The sequence below is a fragment of the Lynx rufus genome, unplaced genomic scaffold (assembly GCF_022079265.1).
Source record: "Lynx rufus isolate CCGP_SWC_20201006 ecotype Redwood Valley unplaced genomic scaffold, mLynRuf1.p SCAF_5, whole genome shotgun sequence".
Lineage (NCBI taxonomy): Eukaryota > Metazoa > Chordata > Mammalia > Carnivora > Felidae > Lynx > Lynx rufus.
This window is the reverse complement of record NW_025814867.1, coordinates 157,367,985-157,389,011: the sequence shown is the minus strand read 5'-3', so window position 1 is coordinate 157,389,011 and position 21,027 is coordinate 157,367,985. Positions and strand designations below refer to the sequence as shown.

The following is a 21,027-nucleotide window of genomic DNA, read 5'->3' as shown; positions in this document are numbered from 1 at the left end:
CCGTCGTCTGCCTCTGCTGCGGGGCTGTCAGGGGACTATGGGCTGGATTTGGGGGTACCCTCACCCCAGCGGGGCAGTAAAGGTACCCTTACACCTGCACTTTGGGAAGAGGTAACTCAGTGCTGGCGACGGCAGGGCGGCCAGAGGGGCCCAGGAGTCGGCAGAACTGGGAAGTGGGTCTGGAGGACTCCGAGTTCGCCGTTGGGGAGGTGTGGGCAGGACGGTCCAGGAGGCTGGGGGCGTGGGGGGGCCCTCGTCTGGACGGTAAGCGGGCCACTTCTGTGCGGCTTTTGTGGGAACGAGATGGCAGGGCCGTGTGCCGGACTGCCCGGGCGGGCACGGGGTCCGGGCGGGAAAGCTGGCAGGGTCGCGTGGGTGCTCACGTTGGCGAGCAGCTCACTAGTGCTCTTTGGAGGGGGGGGCTCACCACTCCCAGACACCTTACGGATAGGTGTTTTAGTGGGAGGGCAGTTGGGTCACGTGTCTGCCCAGGAGACCACCTGCCGGGTGGTGGGGCCTGGGGCCTGGCCTTTCTGCACAGGTGTGGGTGCAGGTGCGTCTGAGGTTGGGGCAAGTCTCAGAAAGCCTTGGCCAAGCGGGACCGAGGGGCCGGCGGGCAGGCCGCGTGCACAAGGCCACCAGGGGGCAGGTGGGAGGTGCAGGCTGGGGAAACCTACGTGGTGGCCCTCGGACAGGTTTCAGGGCTCAGGGGCGCAGGGTGTGCACGTGGTGTTGGCGTGGCCTCCCGGGGGGTGAGTGTGGCCAGCAGGATTCCGGGGCGACGTGCCTCTTATAAGCCGTTGGCCTCCCTGGCTCCAAGAGCCAGCCCGCGTCTCCTGACCCCTGACCCCCCGGCCACTCCGCCAAGCGGGGCCAGCTGCTTTGGGACCAAAAGGTTGAGGTTCGGGTCCCTAAGGTCCTTCCTGGGTCCTGTAGGACATCCGTGGTTCTGGGCTGCGTGGCGTGCGTGGTGCCGGGAAGGTGGCTGGGGCCGTCCTGGGGGAGACGCCTTGATGGGCTGTGCTGTGGACAGTGGGGTGAGGGGGACACTGGGGGGAAGTCCCTGGCATCCGTCACACCCAGCTCACGTCCACGGGGACGGGAGGCCGAGGTGGAGGGACGCAGCTGGACCCTCCCGGGCCGGCCCGCTGGGGGGCTCCCAGGGGCTGGGTACGGAGAAGGGGTGGGGGGCACAATTGTCAGCTGCTGCCGGACGTCAGGGTCACGGTGTCTCCCCTTCCATTTCTTCCCCTCCTGCTGCCCCCAGAGCACCCGGGGGTGGGCTCCTCGCCAGGGCTCAGCCTTGGCGTCACTCGGAACGTAGTCCGAGTGAATCCCTTCACTCACCCCTTCTTACCCCTCCTTCCCTCCTTCGTTCACTCCATACCCAGGCAAGGGCGGTGCTGTGCCCACCCCTGGGGACACTAGAATCACAGAGCCACCAGCCGCTGCGACATCCTCCAGAGTGGGAGGGGCCCGGGGGGGGGGCTCAAGAAGGAACCTTGAGGGTGGCAGTGGGGGACCCAGGGTGCCAGGGACCCCAGGCTGCAGGTGGGGTGGTCAGACCTGGGCTCTGGGTGCCTGCGGGGGCCCTTCATCCCTAGAGCTAGAGAAAGTACTCACGAAATGACAGAACAGATCCGCATTTTATTTTATTTTTTTGAAACGTTTGTTTATTTTGAGACAGAGACAGAGAGAGAGTGCGAGCATGAGCAGGGGAGGGGCAGAGGGAGGGCGAGAGAGTCCCAAGTGGTTTCCCCGTTGTCAGCGCAGGGCCTGCCTCCAGTCTGGAACTCACAGACCCGTGAGATCGTGACCTGAGCCGAGCTCGAAGGTTGGGTGCTTACCCGAGGGAGCCCCCAGACCTGCATTTTAAAAGCTACCTGGCAGTAAGGAGGCCGGGGGGCTGGCCCAGCGGGCAGCATCTGGCCTCTTGCGCGTTTGGGGGGCAGGAAGCCTGGATGGCTCTCTCGGCCACCAACTTTGGCCTTGCCCATGTTCAGCCAGAAGCTTCAGGAGAGCGGTGCTTTCCAGCCTGAGTTCTGGGGAATCCTGGCCCCTGGGAGAGGCCCTCACGTCGGTTCCTGGAGACCCTGTGTGGGCACGACGCCCCCTCCTGGCGGCTCACGGAGCATCCTCCCGCAGGAAGAAGAGGCTTCTGTACCGCCTTTGTGGGGGGGGGGACCTCCCCCTGGGGCTGGGGGCCTCCCCGTGGAGCGCAAGCAACCAGAGCCCCCAGGAGACCCCTCCACACCCCTCACCTTCGTCTCCCCAAAATCACACCTCAGAGAGAACCACCCCACTCACTCCCCAGTGCAGAGGAGGTGAGATGCCAGCCAGGGCCCCGCACTGCCACCAGGGGAGGCTGACTCTGTCACCCTGACGTCGTCCTCTTTAAAAATTCTCACCCATTAGGCCAGGGCGCTTTTTGTTTGCACGAAAGTTAGGAAGCAAAGAATATTAATTAAAAAAAATTTTTTTGGTGTTTATTTTTGAGAGAGAGAGAGAGAGAGACAGCACGAGCAGGGGAGGGGCAGAGAGAGAGGGAGACACAGAATCCGAAGCAGGCTCCAGGCTCCGAGCTGTCAGCACAGAGCCCGACGCGGGGCTCGAACTCACGGACCGTGAGGAAGTGACCCTGTCTGGGACTGAGGCCTGCTATGGGGAGCCCTGGGAAACGTGGGGGCCCCGTCCAGACAGCCTCGAGGGACGTGCCCTGGAAGGCAGCACCCCTGGGCCTCAGAGGCCAGGGTGTTGGAACTCAAAGTGGCTTAGCCTCTGGGGTCTTCCTCTTGACCTCTGTCACACCGGGCGGGGTCTGCGGCCGGGGACGGCATGGCACATTGGCATGTGCAGGCAGAGGCGGGGGGACGTTTGAATAAAACACTGAAGTTCAAGGGCAGATGGAGAGAGAGAGACTCAGAAGGCAACGCCCCCTTTAGCTGTCTCCCTGGAAGGCCCGGCCCCGCCTGCCTCCCGGCCCAGAAACCACCTTGGGCCCTGCATCCTGGTGCTGGACTGACCGGGGAGAGCGAGGCCTGGGGCAATGGGGCCTTCTTGCCAAGGGGCCCGCTGTCCGGGTGGCTGTGGCCACCCGAGGCCCGAACATTCCGTCCAGCCACCCGGAGCCGCCTGGAGGTGCGGTTGGTGACCACCAGGGTGGGCCTCAGAACTCACTGCCATTGGAAGTGTTCCCAAGATGTGGCTCGTCAGCAGGGTTGCTAAAGCCAGGGTTCCGTCGGCCCGGAGGCTGGGAGAGAGGGCCAGTGGAGGCCAGGACTGCAGGTTTATTCGCTCAGCTCCAGATGTGTGCTTGGGAGGAGGCAGGCAGCTTCTAGGGCCAGGAGCCCCAGTAAGACTACAGAGCTGGGGGCCGTGGCTGCCAGAAACAGCCTGGGGGCCTTTCAGTAACGGGAGGGCTGGCTCCGGTTCATCTGGTCGTGATGTGAGGCTGCGCACCGGCTCGGCCCTGGTTATTAGGGTCCGAGATGGTGAACATTCACGCTGACCTGTGTGCCCAAGATTGCGCTGGGTTAGATCGTGAAGGAGGCAGGGAAGAGCCGGGGGTCCCCAGAGTGCTCCGCTGGCCCTGGGGGGACGTGCCCATCAGAATGGTGGCCTCAGCAGGCAGGGCGGGGGCACACGGGGCGGCAGAGCAACGACACGCAGGAGGCCGGGCGGCAGCAGGAGGAGGCAGGGGCGCAGCAGGCGGGGCGGGGGCACGCGGGGCGGCAGAGCAGGGACACACTGGAGGAGGGTCTGCAGCAGGGGCTGGGCTGGCAGCAGGAGGGGCCTGAGCAGGGGGAGTCCTCACAGCAGACAGGGGTGCAGCACACGGGCTTGCAGCAGACAGGGGTGCAGCAGGCGGGCCTGCACACGGGGCGGCAGAGCAGGGACACGCAGGAGGAGGGTCTGCAGCAGGGGCTGGGCTGGCAGCAGGAGGGGGCTGAGCAGGGGGAGTCCTCGCAGCAGACAGGGGTGCAGCAGACGGGCTTGCAGCAGACAGGGGTGCAGCAGACGGGCTTACAGCACACAGGGGTGCAGCAGGCGGGCCTGCACACGGGACGGCAGAGCAAGGACACGCAGGAGGCCGGGCGGCAGCAGGAGGAGGCAGGGGCGCAGCAGGCGGGGCGGGGGCACACGGGGCGGCAGAGCAGGGATACACTGGAGGAGGGTCTGCAGCAGGGGCTGGGCTGGCAGCATGAAGAGGTTGTGCAGGGGGAGTCCTCGCAGCACACAGGGGTGCAGCACACGGGCTTGCAGCAGACAGGGGTGCAGCAGACGGGCTTGCAGCACACAGGGGTGCAGCACACGGGCTTGCAGCACACAGGGGTGCAGCAGACGGGCTTACAGCACACAGGGGTGCAGCACACGGGCTTGCAGCACACAGGGGTGCAGCAGACGGGCTTACAGCACACAGGGGTGCAGCACACGGGCTTGCAGCACGCAGGGGTGCAGCAGTCTCCCTGGCAGGGGGAGGAGGGGCCGCACAGGAGGGTCAGGCAGGGGGCCGGGGCGCAGCACGGGGGCTCGCAGCAGCTCTCTGGGCAGTCGTCCACCTGCCAGGAGGAGTCGGGGCAGGAGTCCGAGGCCCCGGGCAGGCAGACGCGGCTGTCATAGCTCAGGTCGCTGGAGCAGACGGACAGGGTGGACGCGGCCATGGCGGGGGCGGTGGGGCTGCAGGAGGGAGTGGGTGTGGGTGTGGGTGTGTGAGTGTGTGTGTGAGTGCGAGTGTGCGTGCCAGCTGTTCGGGCTCACTTTTATAGCCCTCTGTGTTGTGTGTTTCGCCAGCAGAGGCTCAGGACATTTCCCCTTCCTTGTTGGTGTTTAGAGCTAGTTTTCAGGGACCCCTCATTACGGCTTGTTTATTTTCCCGGAAGATGCCACCCAGCTCGTAAAAGTCCCCCTGTGTGTTGGGTCCTGAGCGAGTCTGCTGAGTGGGCGTGGGGCCATCCGGCCAGGCTGGAGCTGAGGCAGGTGGATGTGGTGTGTGGGGGGGGGTGGGCTCTCAGCCAGTGGACAGTCGTCTTAGGGACGTGGTAACAGGGGAGGTGACTCGGATTCTGGCCTCAGGAATAGCTCCTGATGTGGGTGCCCGTCTCTGGGGCACGTGGTCCCCATTCTTTTGCATTTGTCACCAAGTGCAAAGAGATGAAGGGAGGGTAGAAATGCCTGAGAGGGCTCTGGCCGTGGTGCGGGCTGTCTCTGCCTGACCGCTGCCTGGGTGGAAGGCTGTGGCCTGGGGACGAACTGGCTGTGTGCTGTGGGGTCAAGTTCGTGGGCAGGGGGAGGGGTGGGCCTGTGCCTGGCCAGGCAGCCGGCATAATTCTTCAGAGGGCGTGTCTCCTTTCCAACCTCTGGGCTCCCAGGGCCCCTGTGGCTCTGGCCACAAGGTGGGCGTGGTGGGGCAGGGCATGTGGTGCCCCTCACCTCCCCCCGCTGGGCTGTGGACCGGTTTCGCACCCCCCCCCCCACCGCTTGCTTGCCGAGCAGCTGGTTGCATTTCCTTCCGCCCCTTCTTCCCCCTCCCTCCCCGTGCCACTCATTCTCTCCCTGCCATTGTATCTTTCCTGGGGGGCTGAGCCTGGAGTCCCCTCTGTGGGCCCCCGGGACGCCCCTGTGGGATATTCAGGGTCCCGGAAACAGTCACCGAAAGCTCTTGTGCCAGGCGCAGCCAGGGGCCGGGGCAGCAGGGGGTGGGGGCGTGGGGGGTGGGGGTGGGCGAGCAGATGTAGATCAGCCCTGGGCCAGGGCCTCTGCAGGAGGAGGGGGAGGGGAGACACAGGCAGGTGGGTAAGCAGAGGCAGGGTGCCTGTGGGGGCTCAGGGAGTCAGCGGGGCCGGCACGCGGAGGTTCTGTGATGTCTCAGTCACTGTGCAGGGGTGTGGCGGCCGTGCGAGGGGTCTGGGGTGGTGGGAGGGCAGCCGACTCTCAGAGGCCACGCACACGCGACCGGGTTAGCGTATCTGCCAGGTTTGGGGGTGGCTGGACCAGACTCCTTAGAAGGCTGAGGGTTCATTTTATGTTTTAAACGATTACTGCTATTTTACATTGTCTCGGCGACATTTCAAACCAGAATCCTTAGAAACGATGAAAGCTACGTTCATCACACAAACTTGACCGTGCACGTGTGTATTTGCTTCCTGGGATTGGGTGTAACAAACCACCACACTCCTGATGCTTTAAAACAACAGAAATTTATTCTCTCAGTTCTGGGGACCAGAGTTCTGAAAGCAGGTCTCTCAAGCTGAGATTGGGGTGTGGGCAGGGCTCCTGCCCCTCGGGAGACTCTGGAGGAGGGTCTCTCCTGCCCTTTCCAGCTTGGTGACTCCCCCTGGCTTGTGGCCACAGCGTCCCGAGCTCTGCCTCCCGTCACATCGCCTCCTCCTTGTCTGCCTCTCTGGTGTGAGGACCCCAGACGGCCCCTGGATGTCTAGGGCCCACGTGGCTGGCCCGGGTCACCTGCCCACCGTGGGATTCTGCATTTAGTCAGCCATCCACAGGTACCCTTCGAAGTCCTTTTTTCCATGCAAGGTCACAGGCGCCGTTTGGGGTTCTGGTGAAGCTGTCTTTGGGAGCGTTATGTGACCTATCGCCGTGTCCCTGCAAACATACCTGCACTGCCCACTGCCCACCACTGCTGGGGCTTGAACCACATCAGCTGGGCCCTCTGGGGGCCTCTGTCCCCTCTGTGGCAAGATGGGCTCATAGGGTTATCTGAGGATGGTGTGATTTAGACACGGCAGGTGCCTGGAGCTTACTAAATGCTTCACACAAGTCGGCCGCTCTCACTGGGGTTTTATCAGCCATGCGGCGGCGTCATGCTTAACAATGTGACCTGAGTATCCACTAAGCTTAGAAAAGTTATGATGCAATCAGCTAGAAGGCTCTCAGCGGCTGTCAGGCACGTGAGTATGCCCGGAAGGTGCACAGCAGGGCCCGAGGCTTCAGGTCCCGGAGGGCGGTCACCGTCTGGCCCTGTGGTAAGGTTCAAAGCACGGATTTCTGGGACATAGGTCCTGGCGAACTGGACGGCCTTGTCCTGCACCCGCTGGGGCTTCCCTTTACAGGAGACCACGTGCAGGCCCTCACTCCCTAGATGCTTTGGATCGAAAGGGGGGCTCCAGGAGGTCCGTGCTGGCTCTTCCCGCTCAGACTTAGCAGTTCCGCAGGCACAGAGCTGCAGGGCGAGGACAGGACCACACGGGGACGGGCGAACGCTCTGCCATGTGACCTCAGTGCCGGCGCTCCCTGGCCTGCCCTGGCCGTCGGCGTGAGGGCGCAGGGCCCCGGAAGGCAGGGTCCTCTCGCAGTCGTTGAGTTCCCATCATCTTTCTGCAAGGGCGGCATCTCCTACCGGACCTTCTGTAGAGGGATGTGCACGAGCCGCGGGGGGCCTCCAAGCAGCGGGCCTGTCATCTTCCGGCCTGGCCCCGTTGCAGCTCTCGGTCCCCGTCTTATCTGTCCGGTGTTGTTTAGCAAACGAGGGACCCCTGTTGCCAGAACCAGGGAAATGGAGGCAGGCACAGACCCTGAAGGCCTCTCCCTGGAAGAACCACCAGCCGGGCATGGGGTGGGGGTGGGGATGGGAGGGCCACGGCAGGAGCCCCATTCCCCTGGAGGGGGGGCCAGTTCAGCTCAGATGAGCCTAAGCTCAACATCTGCAGGTCCTGGGGGGGTCACATCTGGAGGTGCACATGTGGCCTGGAGCCCAGGAGAAGCCGGACGTGTCCGGAGAGAGAGCCAAGGTGCAGGGGGAGGGAGGTCAGGGTGGGGCCCTGCAAAAGTCAAGAGCTGTGTCCTAGAGGCCGGGGCCAGCTCTGCAGGGACAGATGCGTAGGAGAGGGAGCAGGAGTGACACTAACGGGAGCACGGGGGCCTTTGATGGCTGTGCCAGGCTGGGTCAGGGGCTGGGGTGTGGGAGGGTGGGGGGAAGGGTGTCTCGGTGGAGGGTGTGCAGAAGGAGGTCACTGAGAGCCGAGGCTCTGCTCTGAAGGGGACAGACACAGGCTGCTCTGGGCCGGGAGCGGGGTGGGCGCTGCTCTAATCATCACTACAGAGGGAAAAGCGTTTGGCCCTGTGTGTGTGGTCTGAGGACATAGCTCCGGAGACAGGAGGGTGTTAGGTGCTGGAGAAGGAAGGAGGGGCAGGAGGGCTCTGGCGGCCAAGGGGGTGCTTGCTGGACCCCTGCACCCCCCTTTCGTCCCCAGGGTATGCCAAACCCTGCGTCCTGCCGGGCTCCCAGCAGAGGGGAGAGATGCCCAGGGTTGCTGCGCCCGGGATGGCTGCCACTGAGTCCCTGAGGGTCTGCCCGCCAGGGCCACGGCCACGGCCACCACGCCTGTGACTGGCCCAGATCTTGCGGGACGGGAGCCCCGTGCCAGGCCAGTGAGAGGCGGGGCCCTGAGGAAGGGCTGGTGTGGCCGAGGACCACAGGGCAGCCAGTCCTCACTTGTGCGGGGACCGGCTGGGTGTTCAACTAGGATTGGCCCCAAGAGAACCAGGTGACATGGGGTTAATGCAAGCACGTTTATTAGGTTTTCCCAAGCAGCTTCCGAGGAGGGGAGACCATTGCGGCCTGTGCTTCGGACGTGGTCGCAAATCATGACCATTGGGACCCCGGGAGGAGTGTGGCAGGGGGGTGGGAAGAGTCATCCTGAGTTGGGTGGGAACCCCTTCCCACCCAGGCCTGAGAGGAGGGGGTGCTGTCTATACTTGGCAGGGGCCTAAGAGACAGACCCCAAAGCAGCTGGGAGGCTGGTAGGTGGGAGCGCTGGGGGTCCCCACAGTGACGGCTGGCCACATCACTGGCAGCAGGACTTCTGGGCCGAGGCAGGGCAGGAGCAGGCAGGGCGGGGGCACACGGGGCGGCAGAGCAGGGATACACTGGAGGAGGGTCTGCAGCAGGGGCTGGGCTGGCAGCAGGAGGGGGCTGAGCAGGGGGAGTCCTCGCAGCAGACAGGGGTGCAGCAGATGGGCTTGCAACACACAGGGGTGCAGGAAAAGAGCTTGCAGCAGACAGGGGTGCAGCAGACGGGCTTGCAGCAGACAGGGGTGCAGCAGACAGGCTTACAGCACACAGGGGTGCAGCAGACGGGCTTGCAGCAGACAGGGGTGCAGCAGGCGGGCCTGCACACGGGGCGGCAGAGCAGGGACACGCAGGAGGCCGGGCGGCAGCAGCTGGGCCGGCAGGGGGAGGCAGGGGTGCAGCAGGGGGAGGCAGGGGCACAGCAGGCGGGCCTGCACACGGGGCGGCAGAGCAGGGATACACTGGAGGAGGGTCTGCAGCAGGGGCTGGGCCGGCAGTAGGAGGGGCCTGAGCAGGGGGAGTCCTCGCAGCACACAGGGGTGCAGCAGTCTCCCTGGCAGGGGGAGGAGGGGCCGCACAGGAGGGTCAGGCAGGGGGCCGGGGCGCAGCACGGGGGCTCGCAGCAGCTCTCTGGGCAGTCGTCCACCTGCCAGGAGGAGTCGGGGCAGGAGTCCGAGGCCCCGGGCAGGCAGACGCGGCTGCCATAGCTCAGGTCGCTGGAGCAGACGGACAGGGTGGACGCGGCCATGGCGGGGGCGGTGGGGCTGCAGGAGGGAGTGGGTGTGGGTGTGGGTGTGGTGGGTGAGCGGGTGTTTGGGGCTTATATACACCTCGGGGCTGCGTGCTGTTCATCACGAGGCCTGAAAAGCCTGTCCGATTGTTGCTGGAGCACGTCCCTGAGGAAGCCGGTCACGGGCCCGCGGCGGGTAGCTTAGCCCATTAGTGACGCGGGAGGGTCAGTCACCCCTGATACCCGCCCTCCGCTCCCAGCGTCCCTCTGCGGCTCCTTACTGTCACTTCCCGTGCCTCTCAGCACCAGAGAAATCATGGGCCTATTTTTTCATGTTGTCTTTATTTGGGGAAATACTTCTGTTCCGAATCCGTCAACCAACGGATAGCTTGGGAGCTGTATTTATTTTTGGTGTATGTGCAAACACGCGTGTGTAATAGCTCTTCTGTGCCCGCAGCTATTCGGAACAAGTTTGTGTACATTTTTTTAAATGTTTATTTTTGAGAGAGACAGAGCACAATTGGGGGAGGGGCAGAGAGAGAGAGGGAGACACAGGATCCGAAGCAGGTTCCAGGCTCGGAGCTGTCAGCACAGCCCGACGTGGGGCTCGAGCTCCCAAACCGTGAGATCACGACCCGAGCGGAAGTCGGACGCTTAACCGACTGAGCCACGCAGGCGCCTTGAAAGCCTGTACGTGTTAACTCCGTGACCCTGAACCTTGTGAAGTAGGAACCGTTGTTCCCATTTTACAGATGGGGAAACCGAGGCACGAGTGAACACCAACACCCATACAAAGTGAGCAGAAGGGCCCGGATCAGAAGTGGGGGGCCCGTGTTCTCAGGCCAAGACTCCTGCTGCCCCAGAGGGCAGAGAGCAGGCTGGCTTCTGGGAGATGCGAGGGCACAGGATGAAGGCACATTGAGAAATGGCAGCGAGAGGTGTCCGGGAAGGTGTGCGGTGGGTGCCGGTCGGCGGGCAGCACCTGGTAAGGCGGTGCTTCTAGAACCTGGGAGAACGTGTGCTCAGTGGCCGCAGGATCGTGTGCGCGGACTGTGGGGCGAGGTTGCGGGAGGCAGGTGGTCGGTAAGAGCGGGACCTTGCCCGGCTGAGAGCAGGGAGCGTGGGACAGGGCGAGTGTCCCACGCGGGCTGAGGCAGCGGCCTGCAGGCCCCCGGCAGGTGGCGCTGGTGAGCCATCAGCTGGCGCAGGCGGGGATGGGGACTGGGGGACGGAGCCATCGCAGGTGACCCTGAGGGAGTCCGAACCTAGTTGGGGCGCGGCCAGGGGAGGCCCTGCGCACGGCCTGACTGGGACTGCCAGCTTGGTGGTCGCCCCCCGACTGTCCACACTCGCAGCGGGAGGGACCGCTGCCCTCTGTGCGGGGAGGCCGGCCTGCAGTGGCCGCTTGGGCTCCGAGCGGGAGCCTGGTGTCAGCAGGAGAGCAGGGATGCAAGGGTGGGGGCGGGGGGGCAGAGCCCCTGAGCGCCCAGAAGCCTCAGGAGTGGAGGGAGAGCAGGTGGGTCCCCAGGCTTTGGGGGGCCCCTTCTGGAGGTGATGCGGGGCATTTCTGGGGAGCCTGGGGGCTCCGGGGAAGCAGGCTAGAGGGCTGTGGTGGGTGTGGCTGGTGCCGGCCAGACGGGCCGCCCTTCCTGAGCCGAGGCAGGTGCAGGCGCCGCGGTCTCTGCTCACGCGGGCACGGACGGGCCACACGCGGCCAGACGCCAGTGCCCCGCAGGGAAGACAGACTTGATTGAGGGTGACGCGGCGGGGCCGAGACTTGGGCATGGAGCTGAACGGGGTGCCCCGCGCAGGCAGCAGGATGGTTGGCCAGAGGGGAGCAAATGCTGACGTGCAGAGGGTCTTGGCTGGGGGGGGGGGGCATCCGGGTTTGGGACTGGCAGTGTGGGGTGGGGCCCCTGCCTCGCAAAGAGACGGGCAGGCCGCCTTTCCTGATGACGCTTCGAAGGGATGGCGCCCTGCTTTCCGCGAAGCTGGGCTTGTGCCAGGCGCGCCTCCGGGGGCTGGGGTCTGTAGCTGCTTTGCGGGGACGCCTCTCGAGCGGGGGGCTGGGGCTGGGGTCGGGGGCGGCCAGGCTTTCCGGGCACGTGCTTCTCCAAATGCTGTGCGCTGAGAGTGAAGGCAGTGCCCGCCTCGCTCACGGCCACCCACCCCTCTGACGCCTGCCCGGACGCACACTCGGTCCCCTGGGACGCTGGCGCTGCTCACATTCGTGGCCGCCCAACAGGCGAGTGCTCTGTGGGCCAGCGGGGAGCCGTCCCCCCCTTGTCGCGGGAGCAGATGCCACACGGTTATCTCGAGTCTCCCCGACCCGGTGCTGCGCCCACTGGTGGGGGCTCTGCCCGTGTTCCCTCCGCTCACTGCCCCCCTGAGACGGCCACCTGCGGCCTCCTGTGCGCGTGTGCAATTATGAGCACGCAGGAGACCACCGGGTGGCTCAGTCGGGTGGGTGTTTGACTCTGGATTTTGGCTCAGGTCGTGGCCTAACCGTTCGCGAGTTCGAGCCCTGTGTCAGACTCTGTGCTGACGGCAAGGAACCTGCTTGGGATTTTCTCTCTCTCTCTCTCCGACCCTCCCCCACGTGTGCTCTCTCTCAAAATAAATTAAAAAAGACTAAAATTGTGAGCATGCAGTGGTTGTTATATGTTATTATTGCAGCTACCATTACTAGTATGACAAAGCCATATTCTTCTGTTTGACTTTCTTTAAAAAAGTTTTTTAATTGTAGTAAAACAGAGATAACAGAAAATCTGCCATTGTACCCATTTTCAAATGTGCAGTGTCGGGGCACTAAGTGCATTCGCAATTGTGCAGCCGTCTCCACCGTCCAGCTTCAGGACTTTTGCCATCATCCCGAACTGAAACTCTGTCCCCATGGGACACTGCCTCCCGTCCCGCAGTCCCCCAGCAACCCCCTCCCCCCCATCCTACTGTTTCCGAGTGTGGCTGCTCTGGTACGTCATACGAGCGGGGTCAGACCATCGCTGTCCTTTAGTGGCTGGCTGACTTCACACAGCATCATGTCCCCAAGGCTCATTCATGTCGCAGCGGGTGTCAGCACGTCTTTCACGTCACGAATGAAGACTATTCCACTCTGTGGACGGACCACATTTTGCTTAGCCATCCGTCAGTGGACCCCTGGGTCGTTTTCACCTTCTTGCTGTTGTGAACAATGCTGCAAAGAACATCTGACTGCCTTTTTTACTTTTTGGGGGTATATTCTTAGGAGTGGAGTTTCTGGGGGCGTGTGGTAAGTGCCAGAATGTTTCCAGGCTGGTGCACGACTTGATGTCCCAGTGATGATGTTTGAGGGCTCCAATTTCTCCACATCCTTACCAACACTGGTCCTTTCTTTTCTTTTCTTTTCTTTTCTTTTCTTTTCTTTTCTTTTCTTTTCTTTCTCTTTCTTTCTTTCTTTCTTTCTTTCTTTCTTTCTTTCTTTCTTTCTTTCTCTTTCTCCCTCCCTCCCTCCCTCTCTTCCTTCCTTCCTTCCTTCCTTCCTTCCTTCCTTCTTCCCTCTCTCTCTTCCTTCCTTCCTTCCTTCCTTCCTTCCTCCCTTCCTCCCTCCCTTTCTTTCTTTCTTTCTTTCTTTCTTTCTTTCTTTCTTTCTCTCTCTTCCTTCCTTCCTTCCTTCCTTCCTTCTTCCCTTCCTCCCTCTCTTTCTTTCTTTCTTTCTTTCTTTCTCTCTCTTCCTTCCTTCCTTCCTTCCTTCCTTCCTTCCTTCCTTCTTCCCTTCCTCCCTCCCTTTCTTTCTTTCTTTCTTTCTTTCTTTCTTTCTTTCTTTTAATTTTAGCCATCCTAGCGCATATGAAGTGTGTTTCATTGTGATTGTGATTTGCATTTCCCTGATGACTAATAATGTGGGGCATCTTTTCGTGTGCATGTTGGCCCTCTGTACAGCTTTGTTGGAGAAATGTCCATTCAAGTTCCTTTCCCACTTAAAAAAAAGTGTATTTATTTTGAGAGAGGCAGAGAGAGTGTGAGTGGGAAAGGGGCAGGGAGAGGGAGAGAGAATCCCAAGTAGACTCTGCGTGCCATCAGTGTGGAGCCCGACACGGGGCTCGAAACCATGAACTGTGAAACCAGGACCTGAGCCGAAATCAATTTGGACACTTAACTGATTGAGCTGCCCAGGTGCCCCTCTCTGCCCATTTTTAAATTGGATTGCTTGTCTTTTTGTTGCTGAGTTGTATGGGTTCTTTATGTTTTCTGGTTATAAACTCTTATCAGACATACGATTTGCGAATATTTTCTCCCATTCTGTAGATTGTCCTGTCACTTTCTTGATGGTGTCTTTTGAATCACTAGAGTTTTTAATTTTGATGATGTCCAATTAATTTTTTTCTTTTGACCTTCATGCTTTTGGTGTCATAGCTAAGAACCTGTTGTCAAATCCAAGGTCACGAAGTGATTCCCCTATGTTTTCCTCTAAGACACTTTGGTTTTAGCGCTTACATTTAGGATGTTTATGACTTTTAGTTAATTTTTGTATATGGGGTGAGGTAGGGGTCCAACTACATTATTTTGCATGTAGAAATCTGGCTTTTCTGGAACCATTTGTTGAAAAGATGATTTCTTTCTCCACTGAACAGTCTTGAAATCCTTGTCAAAAATCCGTTGGCCATAAATATATGGGTTTATCTCTGGACTCTCAGCTTTACTCCGTCAGTGTGTATGTCTGTCCTATATGCCAGATACCACACTGACTCAATCACTGTACTCTCGTAGTAAGTTTTGAAATCAGGAATTGTGAATCCTTCAACGTTCTTCATCGTTTTCAAGTTTATTCTATTCTAGACTCTTACCAGTTCCATATGATTTTGAAGCTCAGCCTTTTCATTTCTAGAGAAAGAGGCTTTGGGATTTTGATAAGGATCACACTGGGGAGTACTGTCACCTTCAGGTTAAGCGTTCCCATCCATGAACATGGGATGTCCTTGCTCTTATCCTCGTCTCCTTCAGTTCTTCCAGCAGTGTTTTAGAGCGATCGGTGTACAGGTCTTTCACCCACTTGGCTAAATTTATTGCTAGGTGTTTTATTCTTTTGGATATGATTTTCACTGCCTGAAAAAGTGTTGAAAAGCAGATGACCACGTACACACAAAATACAGCCACTTAGTTTTAGAAAAACACTCCTGCTTATTTAATACATCTATTGCCAAGAATGTGTTGTTGTGTTTATTACTCACTTAAGCATCGTTTACGTAGTTTTCTACTCATCTGTTTACTTATAGCACACCCGTGTTTGGAAGCACAGGTTGGATTGTCACCAGGACTTTGTGAGCACTGTTCCCGAAGTTTGCTAAAGCGTGCGGTGCTGTTGATGGCAAGTCTGATGCCAGTCTGATTTTTACTTTTCCGTAGGTGACTTTTTTTGGCTTGTTTTGTTCTCTGGAGATGCTTTTGGGAACCACTTATTACCCATCCCATTCTGCAGTTCCAACAAGATGTGTCTGGGTTTTCCCCATTCCTTTTCTTGGTGTTGCTTAGTCCTTTAACCTGGGGACCGTGTTTTCCACTGTGGGAAGTGCTCCTCTCCGGGGATGCATTTCCTCATCTTCCCTGTGTCCTGACTGCCTCTCCTCCTGGAATCCCACACACCAGAGGCTGCAGCCACCAGATGGGTCCCCAGGCTGGTTTCTTTCCTCTCATACTTCCTACCTCTTTGATGTTTTGTTCTAAGTCTGAGAGACTTCTCAGCCTCACCTGCAAGGCCCTTTGCTTAATTTCAAATACCAACAATAGACCTTTTTTGGGTACGTTTTCTAACCGTTCCTTTTCAAAGCCTCTCCCCCTTGCTCTATGGCTGTGACATCTTCTTGAATGTCTTTGAGTGTATTTAAGATTTGTTAAAAGGTGATTTCTGCTTCATGAGCTGTCTGCCTGCTCTGGGGTGTGTTTTCTGTTTGCTACCCCAGGCTGGCCTTCTCACACCACTGGCTTTGCTCATACGCTGGGGTGAGTGTGGGAGTAGTCATGGCGGCCGGGCTCCCCTTCTGCTGCGTGTCTGTGCTGAGTTAGAGAAACCTCACCCGTGTGGGGAAGTTGACATGGTGCTCCGGGATCGGGGGTGGGACCCTGCCAGGTGGCGGGCTTACCTGGGAATAAGAAAGTTGGGAGCCCAGAAGCCAGGATGAGACTTATGTACATGGGGTGTCAACAGCCCCCCAGGAGCCTTAGCCTTTCCCGGGTGAGGTGTTAAATTGTCCTAGAGATACACACTGGTGGCGTTCTGGGGAGGTGCAGAGCCTCTGGGCACTCTGGAGGTGCAGAGCCTCTGGGCACTCTGCCTCCGATGGCCCCGGGTGCCCCCTCCCCTGTGGACACACCTTCCTCCACCGGGCCTGCCCATGGGGACCAGATGCTGTCGTGCTCCAGGGCCCAGGGCTTCCCACCTGCTCCACCCTGCCTGGAGGTCGGCACATCTCTGCTTCCCATTGGCTTTGTTGCGTCCCTCACCCGTTGTAGGCTGACTTCTCCCCATGGCGGGTCTTGGGAGGGTTGAGATGGGGACAGTAGGCCCAGCCCGCCATCTTGAATGGAAGCATCAGCTCTCTTGGAGTGCTGGCTTTCCCACACCCCCCCTGGCGTTCTGGTTTGGCTGACCCACAGTCCTCCTTATTTCATTTGAATGCTGGGTCCCCAAATTCTCTTTGCACCCCAGTTCACGTGGAATATTAGGCTGCCACGGCATGAAAGCTCTTGGTTAAATTTCCCATCCAGAGCAGGAATCCCATTTGTGCCTTCTGTTTTCTTTTTAAAGGGAAATTTTATTTTGAACTACTTAGCTCAACCATCATTTTCAACTATTTTTATTTTCATTTTATTGTGAAAAAAATCTCAGACATACAGAAAAACCGAAAGAATCACTCAGCGTGTAGCCACATATCCCGTCCTACAGTCAACAACTAACATTGTGCCTCACTTCCTTTCCCAGATTCTTACCCACAGACCGTCCCTCTACATTGCCAAGTCAGTCGCAAACAACAGTACGCTTCACTCAAACACTCAGGAAGCATCCCATTAGTAGGAGTTTCTGTGCTCTTGTGTGTGAAGTACCGTGCCTCTTACGTGTGTCATTTGATGGCTTTTGACAAATGCGTGCATCCGAGTAAACCCTCTTGGGACCCACCACGGGACTGTGCAGGCAACCTTATCGGGGCCCTGGACACAGCCTGTGCCCAACCCTTTTGGCCCCGGCCCTAACGGCCCTCCCCAAATGTCCTCTTCCACCTGGTCAGTTTACCCGAACCCCCCAGAAGCAGCCCGTGTTCTGGCCGTTAAACATGTAACGTAGTTCAGCTTGTCGTAGAGCCTCACTTAGACACAGTCGTGTGGCGGGCGCTCTCTGCCCGACTCTGCTCACCAACACCGTGTTGCTGAGACTAAACAGTGCGGTCCTCTAACTGCTGATTCGTGTGACTGTCGTGGTGTCTATCCATCTCTGTTGATGGGCGTGTGGGTTGATTGCAGTTCTATCTGTTATTGAGAGAGTGGAAGAAACAGAACTCGTCTTCAAGGCTCCGGTGCCCGGAAGCCAGGACGGTCCCCAGGTGCCTGTTATTTTGCAGGGCAGCTCTGGCTTTTAGGGAACTTTTTGTTCTTTGAGCTGAAATCTGTGTCCCTGTCACCTTGGCTCTTTGGCGCAACCTCTTTTGCAGTATACTTTTTTTAACGTTTGGTTTTGAGACAGAGAAAGAGCGTGAGCAGGGGAGGGGCAGAGAGAGAGGGAGACACAGAATCCGAAGCAGGCTCCAGGCTCCGAGCTGTCAGCACAGACCCCGATGTGGGGCTCGAACTCACAGACCGTGAGATCATGCCCTGAGCCGAAGTCGGACGCTTAACCGACGGAGCCCCCAGGCGTCTCTCCTTGCTCTGGAAAGCCCGCACGTGACTGTGAGCAGCCGCGGTCACTCAGGCGGTGCCCCCCCTCCATCCCTTACCCCTTGTTGCGCAGTTTCTAGGCCCTGAGGAGCCCAGCACGAAGGTCCTCGCTTGAAATGGGGGGAAGGGAGGCCCCGTCGGGTTTGACGGCCTGGTCGCCGCTTCTGTCAGAGGGGCTCCCCAGCATGCCGAGGGGCGTGACCGCCCCAGGAGGCCACCCAAGACAGGACTCGTACTCAGACATCGGCTTGTCCAAGGGGACAGGTGACAGGGAGAAACGGCTTTGGGGAACACTCACAGAAAGACACAGCGCTGAGCAGAGAGAGGGATTTTTAATAGCTCCTGAGCTCTCATGGATAAGACACTAGGTGGGGATTCTAGCGTCTGTGGAGTGCGGCCCCGTCGGGGATTCCGTCATGAGATGTGGCGGGAGACCTCACGCTCCGGGTGATTTGCAGCTGCAGTTAGGGGTGCCGCAGGGAACAGGCCTGAGGACCAGGGTGGGGCAGGAGGGCCGGCAGCACCCGGAGGACTGGCAGGAGGGGGTCACACACACAACAGCCTTGCCGCTCACGGGCACGCAGCAGGCCAGCTGGCAGGAGCTGGGCACACAGCTGGCGCTCACCCCCATCCACCTTCGTGCTCCCTCTTCCCACCTGCAGTCTCCCCTCTCCCCCCTAATGCTCCCTCTTCCCACCTGCGCGCTGCCCCCCCGTCTGCCCCTGTGCTCCCTCTTCCCGCCTGCGTTCTCCCTCCTCCCTCCTAGTGCTCCCTCTTCCCACCTGCACACTCCTCCCCCATCCGCCCTCATGCTCCCTCTTCCTGCCTGTGTTCTCCCCCCCAGTGCTCCCTCTTCCCGTCTGCATGCTCCTCCCCCCTCCGCTCTTGTGCTCCCTCTTCCCACCTGTGCGCTCAGCCCACCCCACCTTCCCCGCCCCCTGCAGCGCTTCCTCCTGCGAGGGCCACTTTACTTCCCTTTCACCCGGTTTCAAAGGACTCCTTTTTTGCTATCCATGGAGCTCTCGATGGGCAGTGCTTGTCCCCAGCACCTCAACACCGTTGCCGCTTCTGTGCCGCTTCTGACGAGAAGTCAGCAGCTTCCTTCTCCTTCTTTTTTTATTTGTTTTAATTTTTTTAACGTTTATTCATTTTTGAGAGACAGAGCGTGAGCGGGGCAGGGGCAGAGAGGGCGACACAGAATCCCAAGCAGGCTCCGGGCTCCGAGCTGTCAGCACAGAGCCCGACGCGGGGCTCGAACCCATGATCCGTGAGGTCGTGACCTGAGCTGAAGTCGGAGGTTCAACACACTGAGTCCCAGCCCCCCCCCCCCCCCCAGGCGCCCCTGGTGTCTTTTTTTAAAACCAGGTTTTGGAAGCTCGTCCATCGTGTGTTCAGCACATTGTTGTGCTTCGATTTCATTTCCTCCTCCCGAGGGTGACCTTATCTGTGTGTTAGACTGTCAGATACCGGCTCACGGGCTCGTCTCATTTTTTCCTCACTCTCGCTTCCCCTGCAGGTTAGATAATTTCCCTTGACGTGGATTCACTTTCACACGCTATTACTTCCGTCGTCGGTCCGCCGTCGGGACCTCCCAGTGGATATTTCATTTCCAAGTGCTGTGCTTCTCGGTTCGAATTCCCGGTTTTTAAAGCAGTTTCCATTTACCTGCTAACATTCCGTGTCCATGCACTCACAAAAGTAATATTTTCCTTTAATTCTTCGAACACCTGTTCCTTGGATTCTTGAAACATCTACAGTCGCTGCTCCACAGTCATTGCCCAGCCACTGTCCGGGCCATCTCGGGTTTCACGACTATTGATTGATTTTTTTTCCTTAACTGGTGGGTTGCATTTTCTCTGCCTCTTGTGGCCAGTGGTTTTGTTGTTGTATATTGCAATTAATTATGGTGATACATTTAGAAGGCCTGCATTCTCTTTTCCTGCCTGTTCACTTTGGTTCTGGGTGATCGCCAGTTATTAATTGATCATGTTGAACTTGAGCGGGTTTTACACCTGCTCAGGGTGGATCTGCGGGAAGCCCAGGGGCATTACTAAGCTCCTTGTCTTGGTGGGGGTCGAATTCCAACCGTCTTCTCTGGAAATGTTGCCACCGGTTGGCTTTGTTGGGGCAGGCCCAGAGTAGGGCTTCCTGTGGGTCTGGTCACTGCTGCGGATGCCTGACTGTGTGGGGTCCTAGCAGCATGTGGGGGCTCCCCCTCCGTCCTGCAGCACACGCTCAATGTTAAGCCTCCGGTGGTGTTGCCCTGAGCACAGACAGCCCTGCCACCTTGGACACATTTACAGCAGCGTCTCACGCAGACTCACACACGTTCCCTCCCTCCTGATGCCCCACTCCTGGGATTCTAGCTGCTTCTGCTGCCCGAGCGCGGGGGGGGTCTTCCTCCTCGGCAAGCGGGCCGTCGTGTTCTGCAAAAACCCCAGCCCACTGAACGGCCTTCGGGATGCTGGCCTGGGCAGAGCCGGGTGAAGGCCGAGCGTCTCTCGTGTGTACTCTTCCTCTCAGCAGCCGGTCTGTGCCGGTCGGACCGGCCGCGGCCCGAAGACGGAAGGCTCGTCGCTGTTCTTGGGTCGTGTCGTTGAGGGAGCGCTAGACTACCAGCGCTCCGCGAGTTTCCCCGGTATCGTTCCGTTCTCCAGACTCAACGCTTGTCTGTTCTGGGAGGTTCCTGGTCCACACAGCAAAGGCTGTGGCTTGAGGAGCCCTGCAGGTGTCATTCCTGTCTGCCTCGGTGTGGGCCCCACGGAGACAGGCAGCTACCAGGCTCTCTTACCCACCTGTCGCTGCTAGCACGGTTGGAGGACGTGGGTAGGTGTGTGGCTGCCGAGACAGAACCAGGCAGACTCCTGTCAGGGACAGCCTGTCCTGGAAAACCGTAGATGACACCCCCCGCCCAAAAGAGGTCACGGTTTTACGCTGAGATTGCCCCGTCCAGGCAGACCCCCGCCGGCGCTCTCTGCAGGCGGGCGGGCCCCAGAGTCTGCAAGCAGAAAGGAGTGGAGCGGGGAGGGGGGTGGGAACACCGACGGACGTCTGTCCTCACGGAGGAGACCTCGGAGTGGGGAGTGGTGTCTCCCTGACAAACAGGGAGGCCCACGAGTGTTTGTCTGGGCCCGGATGTGTGTGCCTCTGTGGGGGTGCCTGCACCTCCCTGAGCTGTGTGTCCATCTTTGAGGCCGTGCGCCAGAAAATTCTCGTAAACCGGTCCTGAGTCTTGTGATTCAGCAGCCTCCTGCAGAAGCGTTTTCAGAAACGCCATCAAGTTCTCGGGGTGTTCTCACTGTCGGTGGGGCGGGGGGCATGCAGGTGGCAGGAGAGACCTTGGATTCTTTGTGGGAAAGGTATGGAGGTCATCCAAAGGCGCTCTCTGGAGTTCACAGGCCAGAGCCCCGAGGAGGGTGGGGAGTGCTCCTCCGGGCCGGCTTTCAGGCCCGAGACGTCAGGCGAGAGCCCCAGGGAGGAGAGGCGGACCCACCGCTGACTCAGCCCGTCACCCGGGTCCCAAGTGACCCTGTGTGTCCATCCGCGGCCCCCCCGGCCCTCACGCGCTTCCCGGGGACGCCCCTGC

General features: G+C 59.5%; 3 protein-coding genes across 3 annotated transcripts in view; 1 reads left to right on the top strand and 2 right to left on the bottom strand.

The window, feature by feature from the left end:
• Nucleotides 1–21,027, top strand: part of TSPEAR (thrombospondin type laminin G domain and EAR repeats) — a 158,443-nt gene that overhangs the window by 1,720 nt on the left and 135,696 nt on the right. The window lies entirely within an intron of this gene.
• LOC124526243 (keratin-associated protein 10-9-like) lies at nucleotides 3,621–4,661 on the bottom strand. The gene has a single exon (XM_047099108.1). The coding sequence runs from the start codon at nucleotides 4,659–4,661 to the stop codon at nucleotides 3,621–3,623; it is 1,041 nt and encodes a 346-aa protein (XP_046955064.1).
• Nucleotides 8,805–9,557, bottom strand: LOC124526254 (keratin-associated protein 10-7-like). The gene has a single exon (XM_047099122.1). The coding sequence runs from the start codon at nucleotides 9,555–9,557 to the stop codon at nucleotides 8,805–8,807; it is 753 nt and encodes a 250-aa protein (XP_046955078.1).

What these genes read in the sequence shown, in the direction of transcription:
- LOC124526254 (XM_047099122.1), bottom strand. Translation starts at nt 9,557, where the DNA reads ATGGCCGCGTCCACCCTGTCCGTCTGCTCCAGCGACCTGAGCTATGGC.
- LOC124526243 (XM_047099108.1), bottom strand. Translation starts at nt 4,661, where the DNA reads ATGGCCGCGTCCACCCTGTCCGTCTGCTCCAGCGACCTGAGCTATGAC.